At 36.7% G+C, this 18473-nt stretch overlaps 2 protein-coding genes across 2 annotated transcripts in view; both read left to right on the top strand.

Annotated features, from left to right (window-relative positions):
* Window positions 1-18473, top strand: part of LOC140059070 (uncharacterized) — a 75692-nt gene that overhangs the window by 56542 nt on the left and 677 nt on the right. The gene's annotated exons all lie outside the window — the stretch shown is intronic.
* On the top strand, window positions 916-2728 carry LOC140059066 (uncharacterized). The gene is made up of 3 exons (XM_072104892.1): window positions 916-1148; window positions 1354-1512; window positions 1766-2728. The coding sequence occupies exons 1-3, from the start codon at window positions 953-955 to the stop codon at window positions 2224-2226; spliced, it is 816 nt and encodes a 271-aa protein (XP_071960993.1). The 5' UTR covers window positions 916-952; the 3' UTR covers window positions 2227-2728.

Genomic DNA, 18473 nt, shown 5'->3' with positions numbered 1-18473 from the left:
GTCGGTTGTGTCCCAAGATTCAAATTGTAAAATATCGTGAAAACTATAGAAATGTTTGTTAGATTATGAGTAGCCATAATCTCGACTTGGAAGCAAACAACAACGGATAAAAATAAGATATAACTCAACAGTGTTACATGAGAACTTGAACTAACAGTTTATTCAGAACTTGTATTATATTATATATGTACAGTACAATGAAATGTGATTGGTCAGTTAATAACCAGAAAAGAGGTGGGGCATTCCACCTATCATAGACCGTGTTCGTACGGCGATTGAAATACACGTTTATTTGGTTTTTACCCTTGGGGTAAAACCCATACGACGTTCGTACGAATAAACAAAGTACCGGTAAGCTGACACGAAACCAATTAAGATCGGAATTCTTAGGTCAAAAAGCGCCCTCTGTGCGTCGACCCATATCAATTGACATGGCGTGTTGACAAATTCAACTGGATATTGCATGTCGTTTCGCGCGCGAATCGTTCAATTATTATTTTTTAATCGACAACCAGACCTATATATTTATAATACATCGAATACAATTTACTTTTTAAATAAATAATGATCGAAAATCCTGCTAAAGTATGTTGTTTGTTGACCACGTGTGTTTATCGTGCGAGCCGAACTATTGTTGTGGAAATTCCATTTAATGTACAAGCACTGTACCCCTCTTGTAAAAATCACCACGTGTATTTATCGTGCGAGCCGAACTATTGTTGTGGAAATTCCATTTAATGTACACGCACTGTACCCCTCTTGTAAAAATCACCACGTGTATTTATCGTGCGAGCCGAACTATTGTTGTGAAAATTCCATTTAATGTACACGCACTGTACCCCTCTTGTAAAAATCACCACGTGTATTCATCGTGCGAGCCGAACTATTGTTGTAAAAATTCCATTTAACGGTGGTAAGCGATAAAGAAGTGGTAGTGACATTAACGAATGGTATGAACGACGAGTTGACAGAAAGTGACGAAGAAGTGGGTGCAAACGGAGAACCAAAAGCAAAAAAAACAAGATTGGATAGCGACTTTCTTGACATAGAAGAAGACGATGAAGATGAATTCCTTCGTGGTGCTGCGGCTATCACAAGCGACTCGTTTTTGCAAGGACTCCAAGGATCAAACGACTTTCAAATAAGCTGTAAGTATTTTTTATAGTTTAATTAGGTGATAATTTAGAATAAAATGATCACCTATTGTTTGTTGACCTTATGATAATCCTTTGAATAATGAATCAAATAACTGGCCTATTGAGATTATCCTTCATTTATTATTGTTGTTAATAATAACTACTGTACTAAACATTATCATACTAATATATTTGTTGTTATCTATACCAATTACAGCTCCGAAACAAGACACCACGGTTCAACAACTACTGGAAGGACTAACTTGTCTGTTGGAACAGTCAGCAAATGGACACAGTGGTGGAAACAGTGTTGATGTTGGAGGACAAAACAAATCAAGTGATGTCGGATGTAGCCATACCGAATTGAGTGATACTCGTAAGTAATTGTTGTTATGCTTTTGACCATGAGGGAAACGTCTAAATTTTCTGCCAATTATCTTTGTTGAATATACATTTTAGTAAGTGTTTAAATGATTTTGATATATATATAGTCTATCCATTGTTGTTTTCCTTTACAGGCAGAATGCACTCATTATCTCAATGCAAATGTAATTCCTAGCACCCCTCCATCCCCCACAACCCAAAACATCTACAACAAAAATTAATGTGCGTTTTTTCTCTAATTACAGTTAAAGATGTTTTGACACGTTTAACAAGTTTAGAAAAGGAAGTGGCAATGTTAAAACGGGCATGTAAAGTTGCGCCGAAGACGCTCACTAAGAAAGTGATTTTGCCACCACCAACTACTGAATCTGGAATATACAAGTTGGGCGGAGAAGTACCTGTATGCAGAAAAGATTTTGAAACATGTGTCAATGGCGCGGATAGAGCAACGTCACTTGTTCGAGCATTAATGGACATGGTTTTCTTAAAAGATGAATTGTTATCTTGTAATTTAAGTGGGACAGGGGTGCTTAAACCGTTACCAGAAACAAAAATGTTGGCTATTTTCAGAGAGGTCGATGTCATCTTTCCGAATTCGACCATAACGGAAGAAAAGGCCATCAAAGAAGCTGTTAATGGCAAATGCCGATATGTCAGATTTTTGAATAAAAGAAGGGAAGAACGGCCACTGAATAATAACCTGTAAATAATATATATTGTTGATATTGCATGATAAATATAGCGTACATTGTCTTAATTTCTACTAATTCGTTGTGCAGTACCGTAAGCTATTAATTCAAAGTTATTCTACATAGTTATTAATCAAAAAAATTGTAAATATGTTGTACAATAAATATATTGTTGATATTGCATGATAAATATAGCGTACATTGTCTTAATTTCTACTAATTCGTTGTGCAGTACCGTAGGCTATTAATTCAAAGTTATTCTACATAGTTATTATTCAAAAAAATTGTAAATATGTTGTATAATAAATATATTGTTGATATTGCATGATAAATATAGCGTACATTGTCTTAATTTCTACTAATTCTTTGTACAGTACCGTAGGATACTACAGTATTCAAAGTTATTAATATTAAATTTGGGAGACAACCACGAGGCCGGCTCAACTGACGGGTTCTAACCACGTCATGGCACTCAGAATTTCCGATTGGCACCATGTTTTTAATTGTCCAAAATAAAAAAAAAAATCAAAATAATAGTATTACATTTTTATGTGTAAATCGAAGAATTTATGGGGCGATGGAAAACAATTACTCGCTTCCTGGACAATGAGCATGCAAGGACAATTGAGATTTAAGACAAAGCTTTTAATTTGAGTTGCTATCATGCATAGTAGAGGTACAGTACATTCAATTTGTAACCACTCAAGCCAAACGAAAAGCAAATACTTAATGTTTTTTATGTGGGCATAGGGAGATCATCATTATGCTAGTAAACAAATTAAAAAATACATCGACGACAAACTCAGTAGCCTTCACAAAATAAATGCAAAATCAATATATTCCTTGTTTAATAAGTATAAATTAAATATTAATACAATTAGGCCTTTGTGCAATGAAAAAATGGCCAATGATTTATTTATTTCAACAAATAACGCAGGTGGTCCATCTGATTATGACGGGACATATATAGGCCTAACGTGTAACAATAAAAATTAAATAGAATTTATAAAACAAAATAAAATTCACAAAACATAGAATCAAACATTAAATGAATAAAATTAAATGACCAGTCATCTTTTTAAAGACCTAAATAAGATTACCGACCGACAGAATTTGGAGTAAAAACATGTGAGCGCTGTGAACAGGAGAAAGAGGATATCGCGTAACCAACAACTAGGTACTTGTTTACCCTATAATTATCGGCCCGCAATCTATGAGCGCGCGAACACAGATGGCCGGCATTCGCTGCTGCTATTTTTAGAATTGAAGACCTTGTTTTTTTAACGATCGGCTACTGTAGACGTTTGCTAATGCAAAGAAGTGATATTTGCGGGGATATTTGATAGTTCACCGGTGGCGTGGCACATCGTGTTATTGTAGTCTGAACTTCCTATTGATATTTTCAGTCGACTATGTAAAAGAAAGCGACTAAAACATTCCAGGTCCCTGTTTATTATTAATATTAAATTATTCATTCATTGAGGTTACGAACTTAATAAACATTTTAGAATGGTGCTTGAGATCGGAACCCCCGGAATAAAATTCAGCCACAAACTGAAACGAATTGTTTGGGCCTTGTTTGTGATGACTCATCGTTAAACGCAGTATCAAACGACGTCACACGAAGCGATTCACAACGACGTTAAACGATTCGTAAAAATCAGTCAAGCATGTTAGTGGGCGGAACTATTACAAGCTATGCATATTGTCCATTTTCCAAACGGTCAGACGATTTTAGAATGTTCATGCTAACGCTAAAACAAAAGAAAACGCGATTAACGCGCTTTGTCAGTTTGAAAACATTTGGACATGACGCCATACTATTCCCCACAATATATTCCGATGCTTTATGGCGTATATTTATTTGCAGTATAATTTTTATTTTTTAACTACTGTACCTTCACACGCGCAGTCCGTTCCTAAAATAAACAAAAAACTAAAATGGCTATAACCACTATGAAACGGCCAACATAGTTGAAACCAGGTTGTTGCAAGGTGATCTCATCGTGAACCCGGAAATTACTTTGACCGCGTAGAATTGATATTGAGTTGAAAATCTGACGTTGAAATCATACATTTTGTTAAAAAACTCTTTATAACAATAATGATTGTAAATTGCTTCAAAAGGATTTAGATTTAATTGCTAAATGGGCAAACTTCCCTTAAATCCTGTCAAATGCGCCGTAATGCATGTTACAAGATGTAAAGAGATAGTTAACTGGGATTATACCATAGAATCAGACAATATTCAAAATACAGAATTCAAATTTCTAGGTGTGTATGTAAATTGTTTGTGGTCGTGTCTGTTATGTTTTGATGGGTTCGGTGGGTGAATGAATACAATAATAACAGACGATTACAACTATATATATTGTCTCAGGATCCATTTATTCAAACACCATATTGTACACTGTTTGTTGTGCACACCTCACCAAAGGAGGGCTCACATTATACAAAGGGCTCACTTCTTAAATGATTAAAGATGATATTGTTATCTATCATCACATCTTCCCTCTTAAAGTTATATTTACGATTATATCATTGACTTCTAAAACTAAATAAATTTGTAACAAACTTCAAATGGCTTTCTATAACTATTCTTTAATTAACGTTTTACATAATCCTTTAAATAGGATGGTTCTCTTCTATTTCTCTTCGGTCTTTCAACTCCCTTTTAACATTAGTGTTTTTAACATGTTTATTGTTTGGCTCAAGCTCATCGTCACTTTCTGTATCACTTGCATTATCTAAAACCTTACGCAGATGGTGTCATGATAATATATATTACCGATACACCGCCCTTTATGTCTAATAATGATACACAAATAAAAGTACACGGATGTAACATGGCCGACTAGAAACAAACCACGTTGTTGTGTTTGCTTATCGTAAATTGCCTCCTACCCTTCCACTCATATGACATGGTGACAGCGACGGGATTATTTTTTTGATCATCGACACATATAGAAAGACGTCGAGTATACAGAAAACGAGGCATGGCGAAATTAGCAGCGCCAGCCAATTTTAACTTTTCCCAACCGGCGGCATGGCCCGAGTGGCGCCTCCGCTTTGAACGATATCGAACGGCTACAAAGCTACACAAGGAAGACGGAGATGTACAAGTTAGTACCTTAATATATGCGATGGGGATGGAGGCTGAAACCATCTTCAAATCTTTTACCTTCACCGAAGATGAGGACAAACAAAATTACATTAAAGTAAGAGATAAATTTAACGAACATTTTATCCCCAAAATAAACGTGATTCACGAACGGGCAAAATTCTTCCAACGACAGCAACATGAGGGAGAAACCGTCGAGGAGTACATGCGTGAACTATATGATATGGCTGAAAAATGTGATTTTCAAAGCCCAGTGGTCAAAAGCAAAAACATCAGGGATAGAATTGTCGTTGGTCTAAAAGACAAAAAGGTTTCAAAAGAACTTCAACTCATGACAAAGCTTACGCTTGAGGGCGCTATACAATTAGAAAGAAATATTGAACTTGTTGATAAACAAATGGCAAACCAACTGGATTTTAGTTCATCCAGCAAAGTCGAAGCAGCTATTGCAAGCGTAGGACGTGGTAGACAAACCAGCAGATACGGACCTAGGGTAAGCGAACCTAGAATAAGTAACGACAGCACAAACTATAAATATAACCGTACTGGTGGAAGAAACACCCACAATATGGCCGGTGCGGATATGTACATCAAAGTACAACCTGTCCAGCGAAAAGTGCAGAATGCCGTCGCTGCAACAAAAACGGACACTTTGCAAAATGTTGCCACACTAAAGGAGTGGGGGAACTAGCATTGACAAACGAACCAGTTGAGGAGGAGGAGGAGGAGGAGTACTTGTTAGATACTGTCACATGTAATGATAAAGATGAGGAGCCTTGGCTAGTAAATTTGAAAGTTGGAAACACTACGATCAAATTCAAAATTGATTCAGGAGCTGATGCTACAATAATATCCGAACATGCATATAATCAGCTAAAGCCAAAACCGAAGTTAACGCCAACACACATTATTCTCAAGACCCTAACAACAAAATTAGTGTCACTAGGCAAGTTTATAGTCAAAACAAAGTATAACAATGAAAGTTACACATTTGATATTCATGTGACTAGAGGAACTATATGAGTAATCGATCAATAGTACCACTATTGGACTGTGGAAAACTGAACCGATAAAAATTCGTCTAAAAGAAGGAGCTATACCGTACCACATTAACGCACCGCGGAGAGTACCATTACCTCTACTGCCTAAGGTGGAAAAAGAGTTACAGAAAATGGAAGAAGCCGGTGTGATTGAAAAGGTTACTGAGCCTACAGAATGGTGTGCTCCGATGGCGGTAACTCTAAAAAAGTCTGGGGATGCTCGTCTATGCATTGATTTACGCCAACTGAACAAATCCGTCCAAAGAGAGATACATTCTTCCAACGATAGATGATATAACACACAAGTTGGCGGGCGCCACAGTATTCTCAGCGTTAGATGCAACTAGTGGCTATTATCAGGTTCCGTTATGCGAAGAGAGTTCAAAACTCACAACGTTCATAACACCAATGGGACGATATCTTTTTAGACGACTGCCCTTTGGCATAACAAGTACCAGCGAAATATTTCAAAGAAAGATGCAGGAAATGCTACAAAACGTCGAAGGCATTGTTGTAGTGCAAGATGACATATTAATATCTGGACGCACAATGGCTGAACAATACAAAAGGTTTACAAATTAGTTAATGAGACTGGGCTTAAATTAAATAAAACCAAGTGCCAAATCCGACAACAAGAACTTATATACATGGGTGGGAAATTCACCGCAGCAGGCACAAGCGTAGACCCAAACAAGACAAAATCTATCTGCAATCTTCAGTCACCAACAAATGTCAGCGAACTGAGACGTATACTTGGTATGGTTAATTACATGGGTCGCTACATTCCTAATCTATCTGACGTAGCCAGACCTATGACAGAATTGTTAAAAGACGCAAACGCATGGACATGGGGTCAAGTACAGGAAGACGCATTTGCACAAATCAAGAAACTGATTACAGAAGCACCGACACTAACGTATTATGACTCAACTAAACCAATCATCGTGTCAGCAGATGCTAGCAGCTTTGGACTGGTAGCAGTCTTAATGCAAGAAGAGGAAAACAAATTAAAAGTGATAGCATATGCATCTCGCACATTGACTGAGAGTGAACGCAGATACGCTCAAATTGAAAAGGAACTATTAGCATCAGTATGGGCTAGTGAATGAATTCATCGGTATCTCTGTGGACTAGACAAATATGAGCTACTTACCGACCACAAACCACTAGTCCCACTCATCAACAGTACTGATCTGATAAAATTCTTATAAGATGTCAACGACTAATCATGAGGCTAATGAGATACAACCCCAAAGCAAAACATGTACCTGGGAAGGATATGGTTATTGCAGACACGTTGTCCAGAAGCCCTATAAACACAAATGAATCAAACACAGAGCAAGCTGTAGCACTCTATCTAGAGTCAATAACAAACACCTGGTCAGTCTCTCCATCAAGACTTTAGCGGATAAAGGAAGCAACTAACCGTGAATGCCTAACGCTCATGAAAGTTCTTTCTTTTATTCAATTTTTCACACTTCAGAGATTTAAAGTTAAAAAATAAGTGTTTTGAATGAGATCTGAATGATGCCCCTGAACAGATTCGAATTGCATGTTTTTGCAATTTAAAAATTCGATCAATATTGGTAGTTTCGAAACTAGTCCAAGGGCATAAAGTGCTAAACTTGCCAGGTGTAACGGCCCAGGCAATGTTGCAGTATGATATGTATGGAAGAATTATAGTATTATATAGATTAAATAAAATGTTTGCTGGAAGTATTTACTTTAATTTGTTCATCATACCAGTGTTTCTTGCAATTGTGTTGCAGATTGTATTGATATGTTTCCAAGATAATTTAGAGACAATGGAGACGCCAAGAAATTTTCAGACTTATTGTAATATAGTGTTGTGTTGAGGTACTGACTTCTAATGAAGACTCTACTCGCTTAACTGTAGTAACACATATATTGTTTATTGTGCATTACATAAGTAAATTAAACAGGAGCTCCCGGTATAATATTACGATGTAATATTACTGTATAGTGAACAGCTAAACGGAAAACGATATCATTGCATATTTTAAAATAATATAATTATAAAAGACAAGGAAAGAAAAAGTTCTTCTTGGATAGATGAAGTTGGATAGAGATCGTCATTGTGCAAACAGGTTACTACTTAAACGCATGTGGGATACCAGTTGATGAACGCCATTTCCCGGCTCTGAACCTAAGCTTGATTCCTTGATCATACAGGGCTTTAACTTGGGTCTTCCACTTGTTCTTCTTTTGCCTGTCCGTGCGGGTTAAGTCGTCTATAATGTAGGCACCTGGACTAGCAAGTTTGTGTCGGTTTTTAAGGATTGTTATTTTGTCCACATATGAAAGCACTTTAAAGAGTATATGGGGCGGCTTGCCTTGGAATCCTAGACCGTCTCGATGGGCTCTCTCAAATGTCGGTTTGATTTTAAAATGAGTGGCTATGAAATCTTCAACAACGTTGATTGGGTTTTCGTCGTCAGATTTAGCGATTCCCACAATGCGAATATTATTTCTCCTGGAGAAACGTTCAGCCTTGTTCAGCGCAGCCTGCATAGACGCAATTGTGTTACGAGCTGTATGCAAATCGTCTACGAGTTCCGCATGCCTAGCTTCGTATCACGACTGAGCCTTCTCCAGAGCAATAATTCAGCTAGTTTACTCTCAAGGATATTTTGCGATTTCATGATATTGGAAAGAGATTCTTTAACAAAGTCTTCAAAACTTACGTTGTCAGGCTTTTTGGAACGTGTTGTAGCCATTATGAAAAAGTAATACCAGGAGCTCTCGTTCGGCACGTCTTACTCAAGTGGAGTCATTACTTAAGTAGGCCAAAGTCATACTGGAAGGATGGCCAAAGCATTTCAGCGACACTCCTGATAGCATAAAACCATTGTATAGTTTAGGAAGTCACTTCTCTACTGATGATGGAATTATAACCTTTGATGTTAAGATATACATCCCCACTGTTATGAGAAGGGAAATCTTACAGAGAATTCATGACGGATACCAAGGTTTTACAAAATGTAGAGAGCGGGCAAAATCATGTGTTTGATGGAATGGCCTCAGTAAGGACATAGCTAACTTTGTTGAAAAATGTAGTCACTGTCAACTCTACAAGAGAACACAGAAGAAAGAGCCATTAATAACAACACCACTACCGGACCGACCCTGGCAACGAATAGCTACCGACCTATGTGAGTTTCAAAACAACCACTACCTGTAATATCCGATTACTTTTCAAGATATATTGAAATCACGTATACCTTAAAAAAGACACAACAAGCATGAGAGTAGTAGAAGCGATTAAAACTGTTTGCGCTAGATGGGGAATCCCTGAAACGGTCATCTCCGACAACGGACCCCAGTTCACTTCACGTCAATTTAAACTATTTGCAGAAGAATTTTGGTTTCACCACGTAACAACCAGCCCACGCACAAGCAAATGGTACAGCAGAGCGTGCAGTCCAAACAGCGAAAACTATGCTAAGACAAACAGACCCAACGTTGGCACTTATGATATATCGATCAACGCCCATTGAAGCAACAGGCTATAGTCCTGCACAATTGATAATGGGATGCCAACCAAAAACGACGCTACCAATACGTGTAAAGAAGCTTCAACCAGAATGGCCTAACATAAACAAAATAAAGGAAAAAGATAGAGAAACAAAGAAACGTTACAAGCACTTTTACAACAAACGATACGGTGCCAAATCACTACCAGAATTGAAACCAGGTGATGTTGTACGTGTTAAGACATGCCACGATAAAATTTGGTCGAGTCCAGTAAATGATTGTAAGTGAAACAGATCAGCCAAGATCCTACATTGTCCAGACCGCAAGTGGACAACTAAGGAGAAATCGTCAAAACTTACAGCAAAACACAGGTCACACTGATAGCCAACTATAACAATATTAAAACCGTATTCCAGAAACCAACAACAATACTTCAACCGACGTACTGTAGCATCACCACAACCAAACCAGAGCACCACAACCAAACCAGAGCTACACAACTCGCGCTGGACGACGAGTGAAGTCAGTCAACAAACTTGACTTGTGAACTTTTACACACAAAATATGTTGTGCAACGTTGCGCACCTTCATCGTTTAAGATGGAACTTGTTATTTTTAACTTTTGAACATTGTTTATTTGTTAATGTTTCTGTGGCTCATGATTATTAATGACAATGCTATCGTTTCGATAAATAATAAGACCAACAATACAGTATCAATACTTTAATGTATTTATTACTAATTAGCATAATAATGTAGCACAACCACTGACTTAATAATATTTAATGATTTACACTAATAATAATATTCTGTTCTTTGAACTCAAAGTAAGGAAGATGTCATGATAATATATATTACCGATACACCGCCTTCTATGTCTAATAATGATACACAAATAAAAGTACACGGATGTAACAGGGCCGACTAGAAACGAACCACGTTGTTGTGTTTGCTTATCGTAAATTGCCTCCTACCCTTCCACTCATATGACAGATGGCGTCTGTTTCTTCTAATGACATCGCCATTTTCAGTTTTAATCTCAGTTTTCTAAGGATTTTAAAACATATTCACTTTTATCCCATAATGGTTTATCAAACTTAGTCATGTTTTGTATCATAACCATGTCTCCTTCCTTTAACGGTTTAAGAGACTTTGCACACTTATTATAGTTTTTCCTTTGTCTTTCTTTAAGTTTTGCCTTAGAGACTTTAACATCTGGAACTTGCGGTTTTAACATGTTACTCTTAAGTGGCAGATTAGACCTTATACGACGATTAAAAGTAATTCGGCAGGTGAAAACCCATGCTCTAATGTGGAGTACTTCGGTATATCTGTAGTGCCTCGTACAGGTCTTCTTTGCTGTCAGCTGTTTTTAGGATCAATGTCTTTGTAAGCTTTACTGCATTCTCTGCCTGACCATTTGACTGCGGAAAGTGAGGGTTTTGTGTTTAAAATCCCAGTTTACAGCAAAATTACCAAACTCACTACTTGCAAATTGTGGTCCATTGTCACTGAACACTTCCATTGGTGTACCATGTCTAGCAAACATTTCTTTCATAGTTTTTATTACAGTTGATGTTGTCGTATAATACCAAGGGAGCTAACTTCAACATATTGTGAAAAATAGTTAAATATTCTTACCTTTAGTAATTCTTACCTTTAGTAAAGTTAAGAGGCAATGAGTTTTTAAACTCGTAGGGAGCCTCTTCTCTCATATGTGTGTGTGTGTGTGTATTTGTCAAGTTTGTTTTTGAATGAATTTACACTCTTGCTATTGACAACAGATTCGGGCAGCGAGTTCCACTTGTTAATTACTCTAGTATCAAAAAAATTATTCCGTTTAGTTGAGTTCCATCTAGGTTTCTTTAATTTAAAAGTTGAGCCTCGAGTGATATTTGGACCAACTTCAGATGCTAATTTAAAAAAGGAGTGGCGATCTATATTTTCGTAACCATTCAAAAATTTAAAAACTTCGATGAGGTCTCCGCGTTTCCTTCTTTCCAGTAAAAGTTGGTAAACCTAGCTGTATCCTGCGCTCTTCATAGGGCAAGTTTCTGAGTTCTGGTACAAGTTTTGTTGCTCGTTGTTGGATTTTCTCAAGTTTATTGATGTCTTGTTGTAGATATGGTGACCAGGCTTGAACTGCATACTCCATAACCGGACGCACAAGAGAAAGCGACATGAACATCTGTTTATCCATATATGTAAAGGATTTCCGTATTCAGCCTACAATTGAATTGGCTTTGGCTGCAACTTTAGAAACTTGTGTCGACACTTTAAAGTCAGACGTTACATAGACTCCGAGGTCTTTCTCAGCAGAGGTTGTATCAAGAACTGTACCATCAATTGAATAAGTGTGTTTTGGATTTCTATTTCCAATGTGCATTACTTTACATTTAGATTTACTAAACTCCACTAGCCACTTCTTACTCCACTGCTCAAGTTTACTCAAATCATTCTGCAGGGCATCTCGGTCGTTAACTGAATCAATCTTACGATAAATCTTAGCATCGTCTGCAAATAGTTTACCATCTGATTCAATATTATCAAGTAGATCGTTGATGTAGACTAAAAATAAAGCCGGACCAATAACTGTGCCACGAGGCACGCCACTGAACACAGATAACCAACTTGAAACCGAACCTTTGATTGAAACACATTGACGTCTATTTTCTAAAAATCCACTTATCCAACTTAGAATATTACCTTGAATGCCATAAGCTTGCAATTTAATTTTCAGCCTAATGTGCGGAACTGTGTCGAAGGCCTTACGGCAGTCCAAGTATATGACATCAACGGGATGTCTGTCGGCGAGAGAATTTTCTACATCGCGGAAAAATTCAAGCAATTGTGTTAAACAAGAACGATTAGTACGAAAACCATGTTGATGTTTGGTGAGTGCATTTTTAGTTTCGAGATGGATCATAATTGTGTTAGTTATGATTTTTTCTAAAATCTTGCAGATAACTGAAGTTAAACTAACAGGGCGGTAATTTAGGGGATCAGACTTGCTGCCATTTTTGAAAATTGGTGTAATGGTTGCGTCTTTCGAGGCAGCTGGTATTTCACCTGTTGCTAACGATTTTCTGAACAGTAATCACGAAGATTTTTAATATGCATTTTAACATCATCAAGTGTAAAGTCCACATTGGTCAAAGGATGTCCATGAAAAACAGAAGCCATGTTTGGAATATTACGATTATCTTCTACTGTAAATACTTTTTGGAAGGCCTCGTTCATTATTTCACTTGCTTCCTGATTGGTGGAAGAAAAAGAATCATCCTGTTTTTTTAGTTTGGATACCCCTTCCTTAATTGAAGTTTGACTACGTACATAGCTATAAAATGCCCTCGGATTTCTCTTAGCATTTAGTGCGACATCCTTCTCGAAATTAGCTTTAGCCATTCTTACTGCCGAAGTAGCATCATTTCTGGCCTTACAGTAACATTTATGTCTTTTGTTAGACCTATGACGTCTGTAACGTTGCCATGCATCCTCCTTCATTTGAACTTTATTTAGTGCGAATTTTGTCATCCATTTCTGTTTACTTGGGCGGAGATTTGTGTTTACAATGTTTTTCGGAACACAATCAGAAATCAAAAAGTTAATCTTATTGTGAATAATAATAATTTCTTGGACAGATTTGGTTTCAAACAAGCTTTCCCAATCAACATCAGTGAGTTGGGCATTCATTGTAGTGAAATCACCTTTAAAAAAATTAAATTTAGTATATTCTTCTGCGCTTTGATCAACAAAACAACAAAACAATCTAATACAAAATAAAAAATTATAACGGCATGGTCGCTTTTCCCGACTGGAGCATCATAACGTAAAATATCAACATCAAGTTCATGTTTACTAAAAATTAAATCAAGTAATGAAGGCTCGTCGTCTCCTCTTACACGTGTAAATTGTGTCACATGTTGCGTCAAGAACGAGTCATTGACTACATCTAAAAGTTTCTGCTGTTCACTTAATTCGCCGCGTCTAGTAGAAAGAGTATCCCAGTCTATATCTTTAATATAGTTTCGCCCGTTAGCTGTGAATAGGTCAGCACCAATTTTTTGCCACGGTCTCTCAGGTTGCTGGTATTTTATGATAGGCTCTTTTTGCTGCTTTGGCTTAAATTTGCTACATGTTTTACATCGCTGAACCATATCTTCTATTTGTTTATTTATTCCACACCAAAACATTGAGTCTCTGGCTCGTCTTTTACATTTTTTATTTCCCTGATAACCTTTGTGGAGTTGTTTCAGCATATGTTCCTGTAGACTGCTAGGAACTATGACTTTGTGGTTTTATATACAATTCCATTGACTACCGATAATTTGTCTCGATGAGTCCAATATTCACGAACAGTACAGAGACATGTACAGTAATTCTTTTCTCCGGCCATCCCTTTTCTATGGTTTCTTTTAGCTGAAGCAACGTGTTGTCTTTAGCAGTTTCATAATTTAACTTGTCCATCATTGCAGTTGTGAGTGGTGCAGTTTTTTGTACCATACTTAAGTAGGCTTCTACATCATCATCTAACTGCTGATCAGTATCTTTCTGATTGGTTGCGTCTACTGCTCTTGACAATGTGTCTGCTGTTAATAATTGTTTTCCAGGTGTGTATGATACCGTAATATCATACTTATGTAAGCGTATGCGCATTCATTGTAATCTTAAAGGACCGTCAACAAGAGGCTTCTTGAATATTGCCACCAAGGGCTTGTGATCAATTTCTACCTCCACTGTCTGTCCGTAGATAAATTGGTGAAAACGCTCGCAAGCAAAGGTAAGCGCTAAGCATTCCTTCTCTATCTGTGCATAGTTTGTCTCAGTAGGTGTCATACCGCGAGAAGCGTATGCCACTGGTTTCCATTCTTCCGTTTCTTTCTGCAACAGGACTGCACCTAGTCCATCTTTTGAAGCATCGGCCGATACTTTACACTTGCGCTTAGGATCATAACAATTTAATACAGGAGCGTTCGTAAGTAATTTCTTCACTTTAATCAGTGCTTCCTCCTGAGCAGTTTCCCATACATACTCATTTTTCTCAGATAACAACTGTCGTAATGGTGCAGTAAGACTTGACAGATCTGGTACAAATTTCGCAAGGTACGTTGCCATACCTAGAAATCGCTGTAGTTCAGACTTTGTTTTTGGAGTTGGCATGTTATTTATATAGCTCTCACTTTAAACGGATCAGGTTTTATTCCTTCATTAGTTATCAGATCAAGAACACTAACTTGTCCATACCAAACTCACATTTATGTTTGTTTAACCATTCTACTATGTGTAACACTTTATTGAGTCTATTATCGTGTTGTTTTTTGTCTTTCCCCCAGACAATTATGTCATCCAGCATTGTATTGACACCTTCCATTGATTCGAATAACTCGTGTATCTTCTGATGATATGCTTCGGAAGCCATATTGACCCCAAAAGGTAATCTCTTATAGACATATCTCCCAAAAGGCGTTATAAAACAAGTCAAGTTGCAGCTGTTTTCTTCCAGCGGTATTTGCCAGAATCCAGCTGCCGTGTCCAATTTACTAAACACTTTAGCATTAGTAAATTCTGCCATAATCTCTTCCCTTGATGGAAGTTTGTAATGCTCACGTCTTATAGCTTTATTCAAATTTCGTGGATCTAGACAAATTCTTAAATCACCATTTTTCTTGGTAACTACTACCATGCTATTAACCCAATTTGTAGGCTGGTTAAATTTCTCAATTACTCTAATTCATCTTTTACTTTGTTTCTTAGCTTAAAAGGCACTTTGCGACAGGTATTCTGTACTGGTTTGATGAATTCATCAACAAATATCTTATGCTTCGAAGGAAGACACCCTAAACCTTTGAAAACTTCAGGAAATTTTCCTATTATTTCTTGTGTTGTGTCAACTTAATTGCTATCAATGTTAGATGCCATGTTATTGTTAAGCAATTTTAGCTCCTTACAGGCTGCCAGACCTAACACTGGTTTGTATGTTATACTATCTAGTGGCTTGGTTATTACAAAAGGTAGTTTATAAATACATCCATTATGTTTGATGTCCAGGACACAAGTTCCTTTTATAGGAATGGCAGTGCCTGTATAACCTTTCAATCTCACCCCTGTATCAGTGATGGATGGCTTATCTTTCAATTTTGTATAATATTCTCATGGTAATACGTTTAGCTGGGACCCAGTGTCTACCTTTAGTTTAATTTCTAAACCATTTAGACTGATATGGTCCAATCACTATTAGATCCGATATTCAACACGTCTACATCCTCCTCAGAAGACTCTACTACTAGTTCAATTGTTTTATCTTTTTGTTTTATCTTTTTGTTTTTTAGACTTTGATTTGCAGAAATTTGACTAATGGTTTTTTCCCTTACATTTATGACAGATTGATCCCCATGCAGGGCATGCTCTAGGTCCATGTGTTCTTCCACACCTCAAACAACTTTGTTGGCGACCCCTTTGAAACTTATCTTTACTTCTTTGGGCCTTTCTTTTTTTGACCCCATCAATTGTCTTACCATTCATTGCCACTAAACTCTCCTGTGATGACTCATAGTTTAATGCAATATTGATTGCTTTAACTAGTGTCAACTCATCACCTACTTCTAGGCATTTCTTTCTTACTTTTGTGTCTGCAGCTTTTAACAGTACCGCATCATGCAACATTCTTTGTTCATCTGTATATTCACATCGTTTAATAAGAACTCTTAAGTCTGTCAAAAAATCATTAAATGATTCATTTTCCCTTTGGAATGAATGGGTGAATGAATTTGGCATTACGGATGGAGTAACAGATATTGAACTTAGATACTAAGTTTGAAATATTTTTGAATTCGATAAATATTTTTTCTAGAAGTGTATGTGACTATTTCCCTGTGCTCCACTGGCGGCAAATTGGAGCCACTGGAGCACAGTGTGTTAACATACGAACATTTCTTTTGTAAAAAAAAATACTCCTGGTATATTCTTAATTAAAGTTGCTAAATTTACAGGGAAAAAATCGAATTCCTAACCGTTTTTTTTGGTCAAAATCAATATTAGAGTTTAACATATGTGTCGGAATTGTATGTTTTTTCATAAGTATTATCTTAAGCGAACGCAAGTTATTAAAATCACTGATGTGGCTTGAAACTATTTTTTCTTTTGGTTTACGGATGGAGTATCGGATATTGAACATAATCATACCAAGTTTGAAATATTTTTAAATTCACAAAATATTTTTTCTTGATGTTTTTGTATGTGACTATTTCCCTGTGCTCCAATTGGTGCCAAATTGGGTCCACTTGAGCACAGTGTATTAACATACGAAAAGATATTATAATTAATTGACTCTTTTCTATTTTATACCACTGGCGCGAGCGCCAAATTGGGTCCACGTAAGCACAGTGTATTAAATACGAAAAGATATTAAAATTCAGTGACTTATTTCTATTTTATATCACTGTGCTCCACTGGCTCCAAATCGGGTCCACTTGAGCACAGTGTATTAAAGCCCCATTCCCTACGTTTTTTAGATCTAATTTAAGATCACAAACTATATTTAATGTAAAAATAATACTATATGGTCCTATTGCGATAACTTTTTTCGTCTTTAAACGGTTAAAAATGTGAAAAATAAGTCGATTCTAATAATTATAGCGGCCCGCTATAAATCCCAAAATGCATTGCGCGCGGATTGATATTTTTGTTTTTCACCTGTAATTCGCCCACTTTTCGATCGATCGTGAGGCCAAAACAAATGGAAGACTCCTAACTTTTCAGCGAAAATACCGGGTTTTCCCCAATTTTTATCAACGGAGTCTGGCAAAAATAGAAAGACAATTAATGCAGCAACTATACAACGTCAGGCTAGGTATATAGCTCGCGTACGATGTTCGTACGTTACCGATGTTTACCAGCTAGGCCTACAAAACTAAGCCTAGGCCTAAGACCGTCCACGAGAGGTCGATCGCCGCGAGCTACTTAGGTAGTGCATTGTTTCTCACTTTTTATCATAATTTACCATAAAACGTACATTTAAGACAAGGAATGACATGGTTTAATGTTTTTAAAGTGATATATATGTATTATTTTCCAAAAAACGTCCAAAATTGCAGGGAAGGGGTCTTTAAATACGAAAAGATATTAAAATTCAGTGACTTTTTTTTCATTTTATATCACTGTGCATAAATGGTGCTCCATAGAGAATACTCCATCGTCAGAATGACACTCTGAATATACCTCCGCGAGACTGCTAGTGAGACGTTGTTTTCTATCAAAAGCAATATTAGAGTGGAATGTATTATATAATATTGATTTGGATAATTCTATGCTGTTTCTAGGTGTTTGTTTAGACTTACTGCCACTATCACATATTGCTGATTGTGTCATTACCTATAATAATAAAATTAAAATTGCAAAACATGGTTTAGTATTATCCCCGTTTTAAATAAAGACACGTCTGACTAGTATCAAAATATGTAACTTTGACTAAGTTACCATAGACCATACAGTAGACCTATACTCTTGCTAATTGTAGGCTATGTTATAGTAATATTGTCCCTTAAAAAATGTATGTTTCCTCGAATGATTTAAGTACTTTCTGAATCAACAGTCTATGACTATTTGAAAT

The sequence above is a fragment of the Antedon mediterranea genome, chromosome 9 (genome assembly GCF_964355755.1).
Source record: "Antedon mediterranea chromosome 9, ecAntMedi1.1, whole genome shotgun sequence".
NCBI classification, from domain to species: Eukaryota; Metazoa; Echinodermata; class Crinoidea; order Comatulida; family Antedonidae; genus Antedon; species Antedon mediterranea.
The sequence above is the reverse complement of the archived record's forward strand: the minus strand, read 5'-3'. Positions and strand labels throughout refer to the sequence as shown.